General features: G+C 45.5%; 1 protein-coding gene across 1 annotated transcript in view; it reads right to left on the reverse strand.

Annotated features, from left to right (window-relative positions):
• Positions 1 to 17,285, reverse strand: part of TTF2 (transcription termination factor 2) — a 40,696-nt gene that overhangs the window by 11,451 nt on the left and 11,960 nt on the right. Inside the window, exons 4-13 of the mRNA XM_037135116.2 lie at positions 13,029 to 13,095; positions 11,165 to 12,163; positions 10,754 to 10,868; positions 10,248 to 10,430; positions 8,542 to 8,669; positions 7,009 to 7,090; positions 5,490 to 5,609; positions 4,019 to 4,169; positions 2,285 to 2,390; positions 391 to 572 (exon numbers count right to left, since the gene is read on the reverse strand). Coding sequence (XP_036991011.2) covers positions 391 to 572; positions 2,285 to 2,390; positions 4,019 to 4,169; positions 5,490 to 5,609; positions 7,009 to 7,090; positions 8,542 to 8,669; positions 10,248 to 10,430; positions 10,754 to 10,868; positions 11,165 to 12,163; positions 13,029 to 13,095 — 2,133 coding nt within the window. The remainder of the gene's footprint in view (positions 1 to 390; positions 573 to 2,284; positions 2,391 to 4,018; positions 4,170 to 5,489; positions 5,610 to 7,008; positions 7,091 to 8,541; positions 8,670 to 10,247; positions 10,431 to 10,753; positions 10,869 to 11,164; positions 12,164 to 13,028; positions 13,096 to 17,285) is intronic.

A 17,285-nucleotide genomic window follows, 5' to 3' on the forward strand; every position in this document is an offset into this window, starting at 1 on the left:
AAAGAAAGTATTTTTAAATCAGAATTCTTGTCTGTTTGCTTCAAATAAATTGTAGTCCTGACCCTTGGTCACATGCTTTAAAGAAGAAATAGCCAAAAAACATTTACTGAACTGAAGAAAAATGACTTCAATTTAATTGTTTCCTTTAATGTAATCTGTCCTATGTTTTTTCCATACATAGTGGCTGAATGTAATCAAAGTCCTATATCAGCCAATCAACGGATCATTTTCCCCATAAATATTAATTCTTTTGCCCTTTAAAGGTCGACAGGCTTGCCATCTGCTGCAGGAGATAGATGGGCACGCACCAGGGCTTTATCGGGAGACAGGAGAAAATTGAGAAGGGTCACTGACAGGCTACATAGGTGCTCGGCCCCAGAGGCTGCTCACTTCAGCAGGGAGTACATGTCCAACAGGTTGTTCTGAATGGGGGTCCCAGTGACGGCCCACCGGGCACGGGCCTGTAGCTTGCACACGGCTATGGAGGTCTGCACCCGGGGGTTCTTCACATTGTGTGCTTCATCCAGGACGATCCGCGCCCAGACGACTCGAAGCAAAGGTGTTGAGACGCCCTGGAAGAAAGACCCGTGAAACCAGCAACACTGTGGGAAAACGCACACGCCTCCGAGAAGATAAGGGGAGATAACAAACAAGCCCTGAGGACCCGCTCTCACCTTCAGGTTTGAGGGGCACTGAAAAAGCACCAAGGTTAAGAAACCAAGAGCGGAAACTCTCAGTGGGCACAAATAAGTCACTCGAGAGCCCCAATCCCTGAGCTTAAGATGCTTAACAATAAAATATTTTCTAATTTGAGTTCTCATTTATTCTTTCAACCCACTTTTGAGCAACGGCTATGGGTTGGGACTACGGCCTGCAAATTCACTCATTCAATAAACTATTTACAAAGTTCACAAAAAAATTCACTAAAAATGTACTGGAAGTCTATTTTTATATGTAAGATGCTAAGCCAGACAAAAGGACAGTTCCTACCCTCACAGTCCAGCAGGGGACAAGAGCAAGCGTCGAGATACCTGCAGCGCAGGTACACACAGGGAGTCCCGGTGCATAATTCAGCACAGACCGCAGGGACCCCTCCTGTTCACTGCTGTACCCCTAATTCCTGAAACAGCAGCTCAACATTCACTGAACGGATGGAGTGCTGTGACATAAGCAAGCACAGGAGATGCATTTAACCCAGCGAGGAGGCAAAGTGTTCCGTTTAGAGGGAGAACAAAGGCACAGCAGCTCGACAGTGCGTGGCGGGCAGAGCAGGGCACACCCTCACTCAGTACAGCAGAGCCAGAGGTGCCACAGGCAGGGCTGGGTGTAGGTGAAGAGGGACATGCAAGCAGGACAAAGTCATAAAAAGCCTAAAACATCACATAAAAATTTTATTCTGAAAGCAATGAGGAGCCACTGAGGGATCTGCAAAGTTAATCATCTGCAAAAAGTCAGAGTTGGTCACGTCTCCATTCCAGAGATCTCCCCAAATACATAAATCTGCGAATATTCTATTACAAAAACGTATGTTAAAGACAAGTTCCTGGAGCTACGCTATATTTTCAGGAGAACAAAAGAGCCCACAGTCAGCGTATGCAATCAAGTCTCTGCCCTGGACAACTGAGACTCTCCTGGGCGCACAGGCAAACACTGGGGATCTTCCCTTGGCTTTCATTTGTAGCCTTATTATTTCAGCCCCTTCTCCTCAGAGGTGGAGAGAGGCCTAATACCAAAATACTAGTATAAAAGACTAGTATTTTAATATAAATATAAAACATATCCTGAGAGTATACCCCATAGGCCCCAAAATAAAAATTGCAACAAGTGAGGCTTTCTTAAAATTATGTGATGACCATCACAATTGCAATGTAGTTATCATTAGTTATTAAAAAGAAAAAAAAAAAAAAGCAAGCCCTGGCTGGTGTGGCTCAGTGGATTAAGTGTCCACCTGCAAACTGAAAAGGTCACTGGTTCAATTCCCAGTCAGGGCACATGCCAGTTGGGGGCGTGCAAGAGGCAACCAATCGATGTATCTCTCACACACTGATGTTTCTCTCCCTCTTCCCCCACCAAAAGTAAATAAAATCTTTAAAAATAAAACAGCTAGATACTGTGCCAAACCTCACTCTTTATCAATGAGGAGGTCATCTAGAATAAAAGGGACAGGGAGCTCTTCGTTTCCACGGGTGGCCCGACTAGGACATTCCTGACCTCAGAGGCGGTGCCTCTGCTACCGCCAGTGCCGTGACAAGACCCAAGTTCAAGGAGGCAGCCCCAGCCTCACCTCCACACTGAGCCTTGTGCCCGGGACGTCTCCCTCTTGCTTCTTGGTGGGGATCTCCTTGGCCAGAAGGCTATAGGTGGTGATGACAATGTCGTATTTGGAGAGGCTGTGTAGATACAACACAAAGCAAATGGTAAACGGTCCCTCTGTGACTGACAGCAAGAGGCAGAGTTGATCTCTTTATATAAAAATGCCTGTGGCTGAAGGATAGATGGCAGAATTCATTCATTTATGCTTTCATTCACACCTGTAATTCTGGAGAGCAAACTTGACTCACATGGCTTCCTTATCTCTTACTGCTGATCATTTTTACAGTCTGTTGACTATAATTAGGACAGCCTCCCTCTTCCCTTCCAATGAGTCATAAAGGAAAACCAGCTGAGCTCGAATTAACCCCGATAATATCTGGCAGGTACAGGATGCAGGGAAAGGAACTGACATCTAGTAATGATTTGATGTAGATGATGCTTAAGTCCCAGAGATGCTTAAGTAAGAGACTCTCAAAGCAGTCTGCCTTTCATCATTAATGCTTTCTCCTCTCTGTTGTAATGGATTTGTAAAAACCCATGATCTAGCTTTGACATTTGGGTAGAATCATGCTGTAAACTTTTAGTTTACCTTGCCTACACTCTCTACATGTGAAGATTCTTAATAAAAGGAAGAAATCTTTTTCCACATAAGCTTAATACTGTGCAACTGAGAGAACTTCCAGCCACACTTTTGATAAAACGACACGACTGATTCAGCTGGGCAGCAATAAGTACATGTGGTCTTCGGATCATATAAAGTGTAACTGAGAATGAGTCCAACTGGCCAGCTGGTACACTCTCAATACCAAACCAGGTATAATCAAAGTGCAAACCCAGTGAGATGCAGTTCATTTCTAAATAAAAGTCTAGAGCAAAGGCAGGCCGTTTCTCCTGCAGAAGCGTGTGGGCTGCCCTGACGCCCTCAGTTTGCTGAAGGGTCTCTCGGTCACGAGAGTGGGTGTTGTCAGGGTCACCAATCAGGCAATTCACCCCTGAGAAGTTACTTCCCATTCGTCAGGAGATAAAATACCCACTATCAGAGGTGGGGGAGAGAAGCAGAAACAACTCTGTTCTTAACTAGCTCAGCAAGTATTCAACCCAGACCCTCATATCACAATCAGGAACAACAACACAATATTTCTTTAAATCCAAAAGGCAAAGACTAGGACTCCAATTAACAGCCGAGGAAACATTTTCTTTCCTCCTTCCTGATCATTCCTCCTCAAGCATTCATAAGGGCTAACCCTAAACTCTTGAAACTTAAGCTTCTTAGATGATTCATGTATGAAAAAGTCATAAAATTATAATCAACCTGCATCAACTGATCATTAGTATTCTATCGAGGTGCCCTGTAAGACCGGGCTACTTTCGGTCACACTAACAGGAATGTCTGTGTGGAGTCTGAAGTTCACAATCATCAGATAACTGGGACATGGCCTGGTCTACCAGGGAATGCTGTGCTACCTGGTGGACACCTCAGGCGTCTCAGGCCTGCGCGGGTGGCGGCTTTTTGTTGTGGGCAGCGACAAGCATGTAGCAAAAGAGCTCCATTTTCTCTCAAGGGGCGTCTCTTGATACAAGTGAAGGTCATTTGGTGATGAGAGTGCCAATTAAAGGAAACCTCTGGGAAAGCAGGTGCCGTTATATGGTCTCTTAAGCCAAGGTGCTGAGCACCTCCTAGTGACTGCGTTGTTTCTGCACTTACACTTTGGCACGTTGATTCCGATTTGGCCCGTGATACAGATAGACGCTTAGTTTGTTGTTGCTCACACGTTTCTCCACCTCCTTTTCCCAGTGATGGATCAGGGAAGCAGGACAGATGATAAGTGTTCCACGGGAAACAAACTCAGTGGAATCTTGAGAGGGGGGAAAAAATCAACACCTAGTTACACCCTTGAAATAGCATTTAACTTCTTAGAGGCACTCTCTTCCACTCAACTGACTATTCCTTCAATCAATATTTTAACAACCGCTGCTCTTATTTCTACGCATAGCTTGTAGTAGAAGGAAATAGAATATATGGCCTTTTAACTCCCAACACTTAATCACTTCATATTTACCCCTATAAAGTTGTCAGACAGGAAGAGTCTAAACAGAGAGATGAAAGTGGGCAATTCACGACCTCGGTTCGAGAAGAACAACAGTGCACTTTCAGTGGCTAGAAGGTAGAGGTTAGATCATAGCCTAACTCGTCCTGGGCTCTATGGGAGAGTATTATTTTTTTCTGAAAAGCATAACTAATTACATCTACACAACAGCCCTGGCTGGTGTGGCTCAGTGGATTGATCGCCACACTGTGAACCAAAAGGTCATGTTTGACTCCCAGTCAGGACACACCCCCCTCTCTAAAAATAAATAAATAAAATCTTTAAAAAATAGATTTATAAAAATAAAATATAAGTACAAAACCCTCTCAGATGAGCAAACGTTAGTTCGGAGCCAGTGAAATGTTTGTACCACTGCCCCTCGCCCCTGCGTGTGTGCACATGTGCACGGGTGTGTGTGCGTGCACACGCATGCTGCCACCCCACACAGGAACACTGGACCCAGCGGCAACAGCGGTCATCGGAGGCCCTGGGAGCTGGCAGCCGCAGATTTTTAACTATCTAACCAACCGAGAAATGTCCTTGTGTGCACGGCAGCCTGCATGTGGTGGTGTCTCTAAATAACACACAGGACTTTTAAAGTACTTATATGGTAATGTAATCCTTATATTTTAAAAAGAGGTTGAAATAAAAGAGCAATTGCCTAGCATCTGGAAACTTCTGAAATTTCAGAAACATGGAAAACAACTTCTGCTCTTGTGGCTGAAGTCTGAATTTGTGACAGATCCTCCTTAAAAAATAATACATAAACTAATTTGGATCTATCCTGTAGTTATTTCCTCAACATTAATAAAAACAATCATTATATTTAGACTACATTTTCTAGAGCCTTAGCTTTCTCCGTAACATTTTTCCACTGACAGGTCATGCTAAGTTGATATTAAAAAAGAAAAAGGATCACTTAAAAAGCATACTTGGCATGAGAAATGATACCACAGGAAAGTAGTCTAACACTACTTCCAACAGATTGATTCAACATGGCCAAAGCTGTGCTTTTGTAGCTTAAGAGTTCCTACTCTCCGCTGGCTCAAACAATGAAGGAGACAGCGGGCGAAGAAGGGACCTGAATACCATCTTTGGAAGGCCAAGTCAAGGCCACGTTTTTGTCCTTTTCTTTGTTTTCCTCTCGGCTCTTCTGGGTCAGGATGAGCGCAATCATTGTCAGGGTCTTTCCTAATCCCATGTCATCCGCTGGAAAAGAAAAATAACACCAGGAGAGGTGACTACGTAGGGCAAAGAATCAACTCAGCTCCAAGAAAAGGAACGTCCTGGTACCTATCTTGCTGGTGCTTCCACATTTCTGGAGTTGCGGTTAACTCAAAACAGTCCTCCATTCCCTTAATTTATTCATCAGAGAGAGACCGAAATGAACAATCCTTTAGAACTATCAGTGTGCCAGTCACTGAACTCCTCTAATATACTGTTAATACCCTGTGAAGTATTAGCCCCACTTCAACAGTTTGAATAATCACTCAAGTATAGTGCCTCAGTGGGAATTCTGGTCAGACGCTGGCTCTGCGGCTGTGCAGCAAAAGAGGCACATGGCCATCCACCGAAATCCCTGCTTCCAAGGTGGGCCCGTGACTGGCGTCTGGGAACTCGAACTGACAAGAGTGGCCGACTGTGCTTAGCCTGTTTGTACAAACAACATGCTTTATGCTGAACACCGGCTTTCCTTCTGCGAGTATGGAATCTACGTACATCCCAGGCTGAAGCTGCCTATGCAACAAGCCCTCAGTAAATACCTTGGGCACCGAATCTACAACAAGCCTCCCCGGTTGGCAACATTTAACCTGTGCTGTCACTTCTCACGGCTGGGAATTAACTACGTCCTGTGTGTCTCCCCTGGAAAAGGCCTCTGGAAGCCCGTGCCTGCACTTTCCCCTTTGCTGATTTTGATTTGTATCAAATCAGAACTACTGTTTTATTATTTTTATTTTGTAATACTTTATAGCCATGAGTATGACTACATGCTGTGCAGCCATAGTGGGCATTTGTCATGGTTTCCAGAAATTGAGCAACTTGGAAAACCTTAGTCTGATGAGACCCAGATGCGGAGCCTGAAACACATGCTTCCCAGGCTCCCTGCAGCTAAGGCACCGGCAACACGACCTGGCTCCACAGACCACATGCTCGCGTGAACTTCGATTTGGGTGTAAGCAACTTGAGAAGAGTCTCCCTGAGAAACCTTTTCTGCAGGAAGGGATGGACACAGAAGTGTCTGATTTTGGGGTGGCAGTGCCTGATGGAGCAAAGTATCCATGACGGTTTCCCCAAGACACTGGCTATTGCTTGGCTCTGGCCATTGCTCCTAGAAGTCTAGTCTCCAACCTGCCACTCTGCACCTCCCAGAGATTCTGTGGGCCATGCAGAATGAACTCCGGCTCTACTTAGTGGGCCAGAGTGGGCTTCCACAGCCTGCAGCCAAGACCTGACCAATCCTAAGGATCCTGAGCATGTTCCTTAAGCCTTCTTAATTTCAGCTTCCTCATCTGTAGAAGAGGGCAACAACCCCACAGAGTTGTTGAGAGGATCAGATGAAACAATACAAGAATGTATGTGTTGGCTCCTTCCATAATCCCAGACTTACCCAGAATTCCTCCATGTGGCTTCTGACTTTCTCGCCATAGTAACCAGGCTAACGCCTGCTTCTGGTGCAGCAGCAAAGGGACCTGAAAAAGGGAATGTCCGAAAGTTAAGTATAAATGCCTCATGAGAAGTTATCCTGTATCCGCCTACTTGGATGCCACATTCTACTCTTTTCTTTTCTATAAGTAATCCTCCTAATATTCTAGCTGTCTAGAAAGCAGCTGTTTTCATCATGAAGTCCTTGACCCCACCGTCACCTGTGGTATCCATCTGGCCTGTTCTGCCCAAAACAGTGTGATTGATGCCGGTTGTCCAGCATGTCTATCGAGAGCCCCCTCTCTCGCCCTCAAGTGAGAGTCCTGGTTTGTCTGTTTAATCAGCCAAAGTCAGCTTCTGCTGCTGCAGCCTACACCTCTGACTGCTCAGCCTGCTTTCACCAGCCATTCTGTCGTTTTCGTCTTACAATCTCTTCAATTGCACTCTCCTCCCTGTAGCCAACTTCCCAGCCTGCCATAGGCTGGGCCATAATTTTCAACATCCCTTTAAATGGCCCCCCTCTCTCTAGTCTTTTCTTACTCCTATTTATCTTGTACTCCATGATAAAAATAATCCTCATAAAACGCACCTGCTCCAGTTTCTACAGTGATTCCCTATCTCTTGAGCTGGTGTGAGGTGAGTTCCCTCTCCAACGCCAGGCTCCGCAGCCAGAGAGCCTTCCTTGTTCAGTAACTCTGCCGCTCCCTGCTCGGGTCCCGATGGCACCCTGTCACCACTTACTCACACCCATCTGTCTATTTCCTCGAACCGCCACTTCCTCTAACGGGGGAGTCCTCCCAGCTACCCTCAGGCCCTTCAAGGCAGAAGGTAGGCAGGCAACCAGACATTACTGACCTAGAGTGACTTCCCTTTATTTGGAATGCCTTTTGTACTTGGTATGCAGCCTACAGTACCTCACAATGCACATTTCTCTCTGTCTTCAAGTCACTTTCTAATTGTTTCATGTGTTTTGTATCTGCACTTTCACCCCCACTAGTTCTTTAAGAGCAGCGATTCCTTTGTATCCTTTTGGCTCCTACCGAAGGCCATTAGTAGACCCGTCGCTGCTACAGACAATGGAGAGCTGACCCTTGAACAATGAGGAGGTTGGGAGCCCCGATGCCCATGTAGTCAAAACCCACATGTAACTTATAACCAGCCCTCTGCATAGGAATTCCCAACCACACATCGAAAACACAGCTGACCCTTAACCACTGCAGATCTGAACTATGTGGGTGCCTTTAAATGCACATTTTAAGTGTAAGTGGATCCTGCTATAAGTGGTAAGCAGCTCAAACCACACTGTTCAAGGGCAACTGTATAACTTGATGACTGTAAGAAAAAATGCTTTTCATTTTTCACTGTTAAACAGAAAATAGTGCCAGGGAAGCCACTAAAGCATTATCTCCAGGAAACACATCACAATGGCACTGTGCTGAGCCGTCTCGCAGCGGCCACCCTCTTCGTGGGCACTGTCACAGGACACGCTCTGGCTCACCTTCAACCCAGCTGGGTCCTCTGCCACGGCCGTCTCCCCGGGACACGACTCGAGCGATCGATGCAGCTCATCGATGGCTTCACCTGTGACTTTCCACACCGAGTGAAGGCGATCTTGGTTCACGGGACCTGCGGACAGACAGGTGTGACCTAAGGTGCACGAGTGCCACGTCCTGGCGACAGCTGCAAACGGGCAGGTCCTTATTTGCCAAACAATGGAGCTGAATGGACTAAATATTCGTTTTTTAAATTTACTTTTAATTAGAGCTGACACACATTAGGGTTAACCATTCTTGCCTCCAGATTCTCCTAGCCCACAGGCTCCTCTATTCCCATTTTCTGTTTCTTTTCTTCAAATCACGTAATAAGGGATAAAATAATAGAAAGTAAAATGAAAAAATAAGATAACCTATCATATTTTTAGTAGGGTTTTTTTTCCAGCTTTGAAGATGTAGCAGAGGAAAAGGAATGACATCAGTGTTTTAGAAAGAAAAGGTCCCTTGGGCTGGGCACAAAGAGGAGTCGGTGACAGAAAAGGCCGGGCAGGGTGGGGTTTAGGCAGACAGAGACCACCCTGGAGGGCACGGTGCAAGCTGGCTGCCCTTCACCGGGACACGCTTCACGCTGGTAGCCCACTCAGGCTCGAGAACTTCTAGTGAAGCTACTTAACAAATGCCAGCACCTCAGCTGGTTGTTCAATTTTAGGAATGAAGTATTCAAATAAGAGGATTCTACACCAATAAACGTGAAACCCTTTAAATGTTAAAATGTTTTCAAAAGGAAAGCTATTTTAATGAAAGTTCTCCCAAAACAGATTACGTACTTTCTGACCTTAATAATCTAACATAATTTAATTGTCCTCGAGGTGACTCGGTCACGTTGTGAGGACAGACGATGCCGTAACAGAGTGACACTCTCAGACCAGTCCTGCGCAGCTGCGACCACTGTGCTACTCTAACAAGTACACTGTCTCTGTCCCCTTTAGAATGACCTTGGCTTCACCTGACACGGAGTGTATCCCGCCTCGTGAACTACTGCTCAACTTTCCCCGCCCCCGTCTTCCTTTTCTCCCTGTTCACGTTCTTCTCTCCGGTTCCCTTTCTCCACCTCTAGCTGCTCTCATTCGGGAGAAAACTAGCTTCTGCTTTGCTGGTCACTGCCCGCCGACCTGAACTCCCATCTCAGGATGAGCACTCCAACCCATCCTGTTACATACCTGGCGTTCTACTTGGGATTTTCATTCTGCAGTTACTGCTGAATTCATTGTTTTCTGCAAAGCTCAGGATGGGAACACGCAGCTATATAGGGTATCACTGTTCTTGGCGGGTCTACTGGCTATCAATCTTCCATCAGGTCATTCCTCTGCTCTGCCTTAACATACGCACATACGGAAGACAGGCATATCTGCTGACCTACCTATTTCAACGTGACGTGAGTTCAAGTTTTCATTCACATTTACTAGATGACTCCTATGTGCCGGCCACTGGGCTGAGTGATCAAGTGATCAAGGTTGGTGAACAAGGCAGACACAGTGCCTGCCCTCAAAGAGATCTAAGTAACACTGTGCAAAGCTCAGCTGAGCATCACAATCTCTCTCACAACTCAGGAGTGGCTTTCACCTTCATGTGTGCACAAAGATGTCCGCTAGTCAGAATCTGACCCTAGAGGTACAGCTGTTCCCACCAGGGCCAGGCCCCTGGGTCTTACCTCCACAGCCCTTACTGGACTGCCCAGCGGCTGCCTGCCAGGCAGCCGTCAGTCCTAGGGAACCCAGAGGCTGCAGATCCTGACCCTGCAGGGGTTTGGCTGGCACCAAGTGGGGCGGGTCAGAGGTCGTTTTGGTGAAGTTACTCTGCGGTGGTACTTGAGTGTTACTCTTCTCATCAGTGCCTGTTCGAAAAACATGGGAAGAACTGATTCAAGTTCAGAAAAGTAGAGGTATAAGGTGAGGACAAGAGAGAGTGGGATGACCACCCTTCCGATGAGCTGGGGAAGGCTTCCTACAGAGTGTGGCGTTTAAACAGGTGCATAAAACGACAGGAAGGGCAGTTGGGACCACGGGAAATAGGAGAAAGCTTTGATAAATTGCAGGTGTAATTTAAAAGGACACTCGGAAGCAGAGACGAAAATGGGAAGGTGAATGGACTGACATTCTTTACCACGATGGCTCCCTGAAAGTCCCCTGTGAAGCTCTGGGGCACAGCCCAGTTTACCTTGCTCCGGGGAGAGGGTGAGCGCGCTGAGTGCGGCCTCCAGCTCCTGGATCTGAATGAGCAGCTTCTGACCTTTGTCTGGAAGAACCTGGATGTTCGCCGATGCCAGTGTGCTCTGAAAACCAGGTCCAATAAGGATCGCTCCGCTCAAGTTGTTAGAAGTACAACGAACACTTCAGATTAAAATACCCCCAGTGCTAAAACTCTGAAATTATGGGCTTTTAACTATATGTGAAAACCAAAACTTAAATAAAACAACCCCAAACCTAGCTGACTTACCAATCCTGAGAATATAAACGCCCACTGATAAAACTGCGCTCACACGAACACCTTTCACGCGTGCGTGGAGTCCCCAGCTGCCCACAGCGAGCAGAGCGCTGACCCTCGACCAAAGCACGAGTCAGCAGTTACCTTCTTTTGCTTCAGTTGGGTCATGAGGTGCACACGTTGGGCTGCTGGGTCTAAAGGCTCCGCCTTCCTGGAAACCCCTGGGACCGGAGACATTTTTCTTTGCCCGGTTTGACCAGGGGGCTGAAGGTTCTCCTTCTTCCGTGGGTCCGGAGTCGGGTCTGAGAGTGAGGAGCTCCCTGGCTGACAGGAAACAAAAACCACGTCATCTTCCTCACTGTCACCACTGTCTGTGTCCGCTTCTTGCCGCTGCCCCAGGGAGGGCCCTGCAGCCGGTCGCGTGGACTGGGCGGCTGGTCCTTTAGGAGCAGGTACGTGGCGGGCCTGCGACTGAGCCTGGAAATGGCCCTGGAGCAGCGTCTTCCGGGAGGCCTGCGCGCTCCGCTCGTCCTTTGCCTTTGTTTCTCTAGCCTCCCAGCTCTTGGGCTGCTCCCTGCCGAGGTGTTCTCCTTCCAGGGGCTTGTTCCGTGGGTTCTGGCTGCGAACAATTTGAGGTAAAGGCTTGGTTTCCTTTTCTCTCAGAGGTGCTGATTCTTTTTGGACATAGTGATTCTCTCCCTTTGATTTCTCCTGAGCAGAAGCAGAGGGTTTTCTCAGCTCATTCCCATGGCACTGTTTGGATTTAATTTCAGAAAGGTTCCTTTTGTGCCTCCCTTCAATCTCCTTGACTTCGCACCAAAGCTCTGTTGTTTTCCCTTGTGGCTGCTCTTGACCTGCAGGTTTTTCTACCGCCAGGCCAGGGGAGAGATCTTTCTCCAGCCGGTAGTTAGAGTCAGGCCTCTGTTCCTTCTTTTGATCCAGGAGCCGGTCTCCCTTTTCCCTTTGATTCTTATCAGCCATCTTTTCCTTCTCTTCACCTTTGACCAACTGTTTCCAGAGAGATGGTTCTTGATTCTTGTCAAGTACCTTGAACGGGTTTCTCTGCTGGACGGAAGGGTAATGAAATGGCTCAGGTGCACGCTGGGAATTACTGGTTACAGAATGCTCTTTGGAATTAGGATCCTACAGGACAAAGAACATGATTTTAATATATGAATGCAAACTCTGTATCTACAATGTCCTTTTCCAGAGGAAATGGAAACAGTCTAATATTTCAGAACACGCCTGGGACCATCTCTGCCTCTAGAAAAGACCACAAGGCAAACTCATGAAGTATTAGCTTCTCAACAGCGGTTTCGCTGCTTGGTGCCTCCTGGCCACGAGCCCTGCCTTCCCAGGCCTCGGTGGAATGCAGCGCTGAAGTCAGAGTGCCTTTCCCATGGCAACGCCCACAGTGGGTACTTTTCACGAGAAACTGTTCTCTCAAGAAGAGCTTTTCCCCAAACCAAAGTAAGGCCCATGCTTACTTGATTCAGCTTGAGGAAGCTTTCACTGCAGGAGTCTAGAATCATAAGTTCAGGCTACCCCTGCATTGAAACAAGCCTCATCGCCCCCCCTCAGTCTAGTTTCTCACATAATGGAGATGTGTAGGATATTTCCCAGTTTTCATATTCTGGAAGTTTATGAATTATACTTGGCTTCATTTACCAACATCAAGGAGATAGATATCAGTCTGTAAAAAGATGCTGAAGTTAGTCAAGTATATTAAATTTTTCCCTAATTAGGAGAATACTGACTACATTTAAGGCCCCAGGAAATATTTAGGTAAATGAAATAGGAAACAGATAATTAAATCTTGAATATAACCAAGTAGTCTTTTGAATTACAAGTCCCAATGAAGTCTACCTTCCTTAAAGAAAAGAACTGCCTTTCAGAGACAGCATGATGAGGACCATGTAATTTAGATTGTATTTCAAGGTCTTCTCAGGTGAGGGCACAGATTAAAGTCTTGACCTAGCACGTTTGAAAACAGGCGAATAACTCCTACCTGCCAAGGGATACATCCACACCATTGTTTCCTCTCCGTCTTACTTCTAACGCACCGGAAGAACAGTCTAATGAGGAGTAAAACACAAATAGTCAGCTGTGAAAATCCATTAACACCAGAGATAAACTTGTTTTTAATCCAAGAAAACATTTTACAACTACTTGATATTGGTTTTGAAAGGTCACTTGAAACCAATTACTCTCCTATGTACTATTAAGAATCCTGTACTGCCCAGATACTTGCAAGGGCTGAAAATGGAACGGAGGCGTCTCGGTAACCGGGGTGCATGCACCGACTCACTCTTTTCACTCAGTACAGAGTGACTGAGGGGAAGACACCGACCAGCAGCAGCTGCTAAAGTCAGAAAAGAGAGCGATACCCAGACCTTACGTGTCCCCGACGGGCAGCGGCAATGCTACCTACAAAGCTAAAAACAGACAGAATACTAGGCCAAACCACGAGTAACAAAAATTAACCGATCTGGTCAAACCCCTAGATCCAACGACCAATTTACAAGACGTGCAAAGAGCAGGGAAACATGTAAAGCCAGACCACACAGATGTCATCTGCAAAATCCTGAAAGTGGGAACTGCTCTATGACAAACAACTTGGTCCCTTCCGCAGATAAACTACAAGAGAAAAAATAATGGAGTGGAAAGTTAAGAGACTTAAAAGAAATATCAACCAGTTGCAATATGTAGACCTTATTTGGACCTTGAACTAAAAAATAAACTATTTACGATATTCATGACTCTAATTGAAATTTATACTCAAAGCAGTTTAAAAAACAAAAAAGAGCCCACACCTTTTATAGCTACATACTAAAATATTTATAGAGGAAATCACGTTATCTGGGATCTGTTTCAAAATATGGCGGGAATAGGTATGGATGGGACAAGACGAGCCGGAGCCGGTCACTGTTGCAGCTGCTGAGCAGCAAGGCTCCAAGGCTCCATCCGGCTCCTTTCCTACGCGTCCGCGATCTCCCATTAGCGAGAAAGACAGAGTCTTCCATCCCAGCACAGGCTGGTCCCCGCACACGCGAACAGCCTGCACTCCAGCTACGCGGAAATGGCTGCACCGCCCCATTCTCCCATCCAGCGGTGCTTTCTCGGGCCTACCAGACTCCGTGTGTGCACCGCCTCTGCCCAAAGGATTCATCTGCCTCCCTGTTTGCCCCCGATTCCCCTGCATCACAGGCTATTAAAGTCTTTCAGGTCCCTCAACATCCCGTTCAAGTCATTCCTCCTTCGAGGGGTTTTGTCACAGTCCCTTGGTCTTCAGCCATTGCCCCGCGTTTGCATTTCTGTTGTACTGGGTTGTATTACGTTTGGACCCGGCTCCCTCACTGTATTTTTAACAGCTGGAAGGCTACAACCACATATGATCTCTTTATTTTGAATAATGTCTTACCTCATAGTTAAGTATTGCTGGAAAAAACTGGATCAATTAATTTTTTTGTTGACTGAAATAACTCCTCAAAGATTTTAATCAGTTAAATAAAACTTTAAACATGTACATTTTACTTAGTTGTTTAAATGTGTTAGTTGTAGGCAATGTATTCTATCAAAAACTATAAAATGGCAATGAAAAGCACCCCCTTCACCATACCCTATACATATTTTACATACAAGGGGGGACCCAAAATCCCAGTATTTATTAAAAATTGTGTATTTATTCTTATATGTTTAAACTTCAGTCATATTCCAAGTATTCTTCATTTGATGCAATACACTTTTCAAGACTTTTTTCCACTGTTCTAAACAGTTTTTTAAGAATATATTTATTTATTTTTAGAGAGAGGGGACAGGAAGGAGAAAGAGAGGGACAGAAACATCAATGTGTAGTTGCCTCTCATGTGTCCCCCACTGGGGACCTGGCCTGCAACCCAGGCATGTGCCCTGACTGGGAATCGAACCGGCAACCCTTTGCTTCACAGGCCCACGCTCAATCCACTGAGCTACACCAGCCAGGGCTCAAAACAGTTTTTGAACACATCGATCTTGATGCCTTTTAGTGTTTGTCATTTTTTTTTTGTTTCGACTCTTCCACAGCAGCAAAATGTTTTCCTTTGAGGATTTTTTTCATCCAGGGAAACAAAAAAAGTCACCCCAGAGCAAGATTGGGGGGAATAGAATAGGTGGGGAACAGTGCTAGTGCATTTTTTTTTGTCAAAAACTGGCGCTGACCTAGCAAAGGAAGCTTGTGCTACAAAGGGCCTGCCCTCCAGAAGAAAATTCCAGTTTTTTTAGGGTCCCCCTTGTACATATTTCACAGCTGCACAGCTTCATACACAGCTGCTATGTAGATGCTCCATCATTTATTCAACCAGACCCCCCTGGATGGACACTGGTTGTTACCAATCCTTTACTAGTAAAAGCAATGTCACAACAAATTACCTTACACACATGTCATTTCACGTGTGTTTCAATACACCAGGAGGGAAATGACTTATCATATTGTGTATTAGTGCTTTCTCTGTTATCCTTGATCATTTAGAGGCTAGATTTTATTCTTGTTTTACTGTTTTCTAACTCATTAAATTCAATTTTACCTACATAAATTTCTTCTTTCTCTTTAATTTCTTGTTCTTCTTCTAACTTCTTAAACGAATCCTGTGATACTCAACATGAGTCTTAACAGTCTGAGTCCTAATTGAAAACGAATCCTGAGCAGGTGTCGATCCCTTGAGGCCTTTACTTTACCTGGACATGTAAACAAAGATGAAAAGCACAAGACAGACAAGTGTTCCACAAAAATAAAACTAAAAAGAAAATAGTTAAAGTATCCATCCCCCTCCTATACAAACACAGCTTTCCCTTTCAAGTCCACAACTTCAAAAAAAGTGCATTGGTCTCTTTTTCTCACAACAGGATATAACATTGAACATGTATAATAAATTTTGAGGTGCTTTGAATGCATAAAAATTCAAAGTACTGGCTACTATGAGGGAGCACTACTACTTATCAAAATAAATCAAGAACAAATTGCTGCTGTTGTTTAAAGTGTATTTAGCACTCGAAATCTCTACTGAAAGAATATGTCATAAATAGTATCTACTTTAAAGCCCAAGCCATGCGGACTTTCGGGAGATGGGAAAGACTGGAGAAAGCAGAAAACACTGCATACTGAGCATCCCTGCGCTGGGCACAGCGCTAGAAACGCTTTATCTCACATTGTTATTAAGACAGATCTGGAGTGGTTTTTATTTAGGTTAAAAAGCTTGCTGTGTGCATGAAACTGTAAATTAACAAAGAAAGCAGCAGAACTGCATTCTCACAGAGAAAGCAAAGACTGATTCCACTGTGAAGAACAATGTGATTTCTGCAGTATAGTCATTATTTTCCAGGACACAGGTTACAAACCACAGTGATGAAGAAACCGGCTAGTGGAAGCCGGACCTCTTTAATTCTCTCCATCAGAAGGTGAATCCTCCCTTCTTACTAAAGGCTGACTGTCCAACCCAGCATCACGATCCAGGCCGGGATTCTCCCAGATTCTACAACCATACTGTTGGTTCAAATCCTAGCCCTATCACATAATTAGCTCCAAAACAAAGACACCTTATTTAACTGGCCCCTGTGACAGTTTACTTTTCTGTAAAATGGTAAAAACAAAAACAAAAACACCCTACCTACCTCATTTGGTCACTGTGAAGATCAAATGCATCTTCACATGTATAGCAAGAACTTAATAACAGCAATCATTAGTCCACTCTTGTGGCCACGGGGCTTATTCCTATAACCACACTTCTGTGTGCAGCCTGGAACACTTACTTCCTTGTCCTTTTCTCTGTTCAAATTTTAAAGATCATTCAGTCCTGGCTGGCATAGCTCAGTGGATTGAGTGCGGGCCTGTGAACCACATGATTGCAGTTCGATTCCCAGTCAGGGCACATGCCTGGGTTGCAGGCCAGTTCCTGGCAGGGGACTTGGCAGGGGACTCACAAGAGGCAACCACACATTGATGTTTCTCTTCTTCTCTCCTTCCCTTCCTTTTTAAAGATAAATAAATAAGATCTTAAAAAAAAAAATTTTAAAGATCATTCAAGGCCCAGTTCAAGTCTGAATCCTCCACTTTCCCAGTGACCTTCAGTGGCCTGCGTCCCTCACTGCAGGTTTACAGTCACAGGTGCATCTGGCATTCGAACGCGGCCAGTTCAGACCCCCACCCGTGCAGAGAGGGCTGGCCCACTCAGTACCTCCCTACGCCTGATCCTCGTCTGGGTTCTGTCCCAGGGCACTTAGGAATGGGGGT

Source organism: Artibeus jamaicensis, unplaced genomic scaffold (assembly GCF_021234435.1).
Source record: "Artibeus jamaicensis isolate MK-2021 breed Jamaican fruit bat unplaced genomic scaffold, CSHL_Jam_final scaffold_1689, whole genome shotgun sequence".
In the NCBI taxonomy this organism is placed as follows: domain Eukaryota; kingdom Metazoa; phylum Chordata; class Mammalia; order Chiroptera; family Phyllostomidae; genus Artibeus; species Artibeus jamaicensis.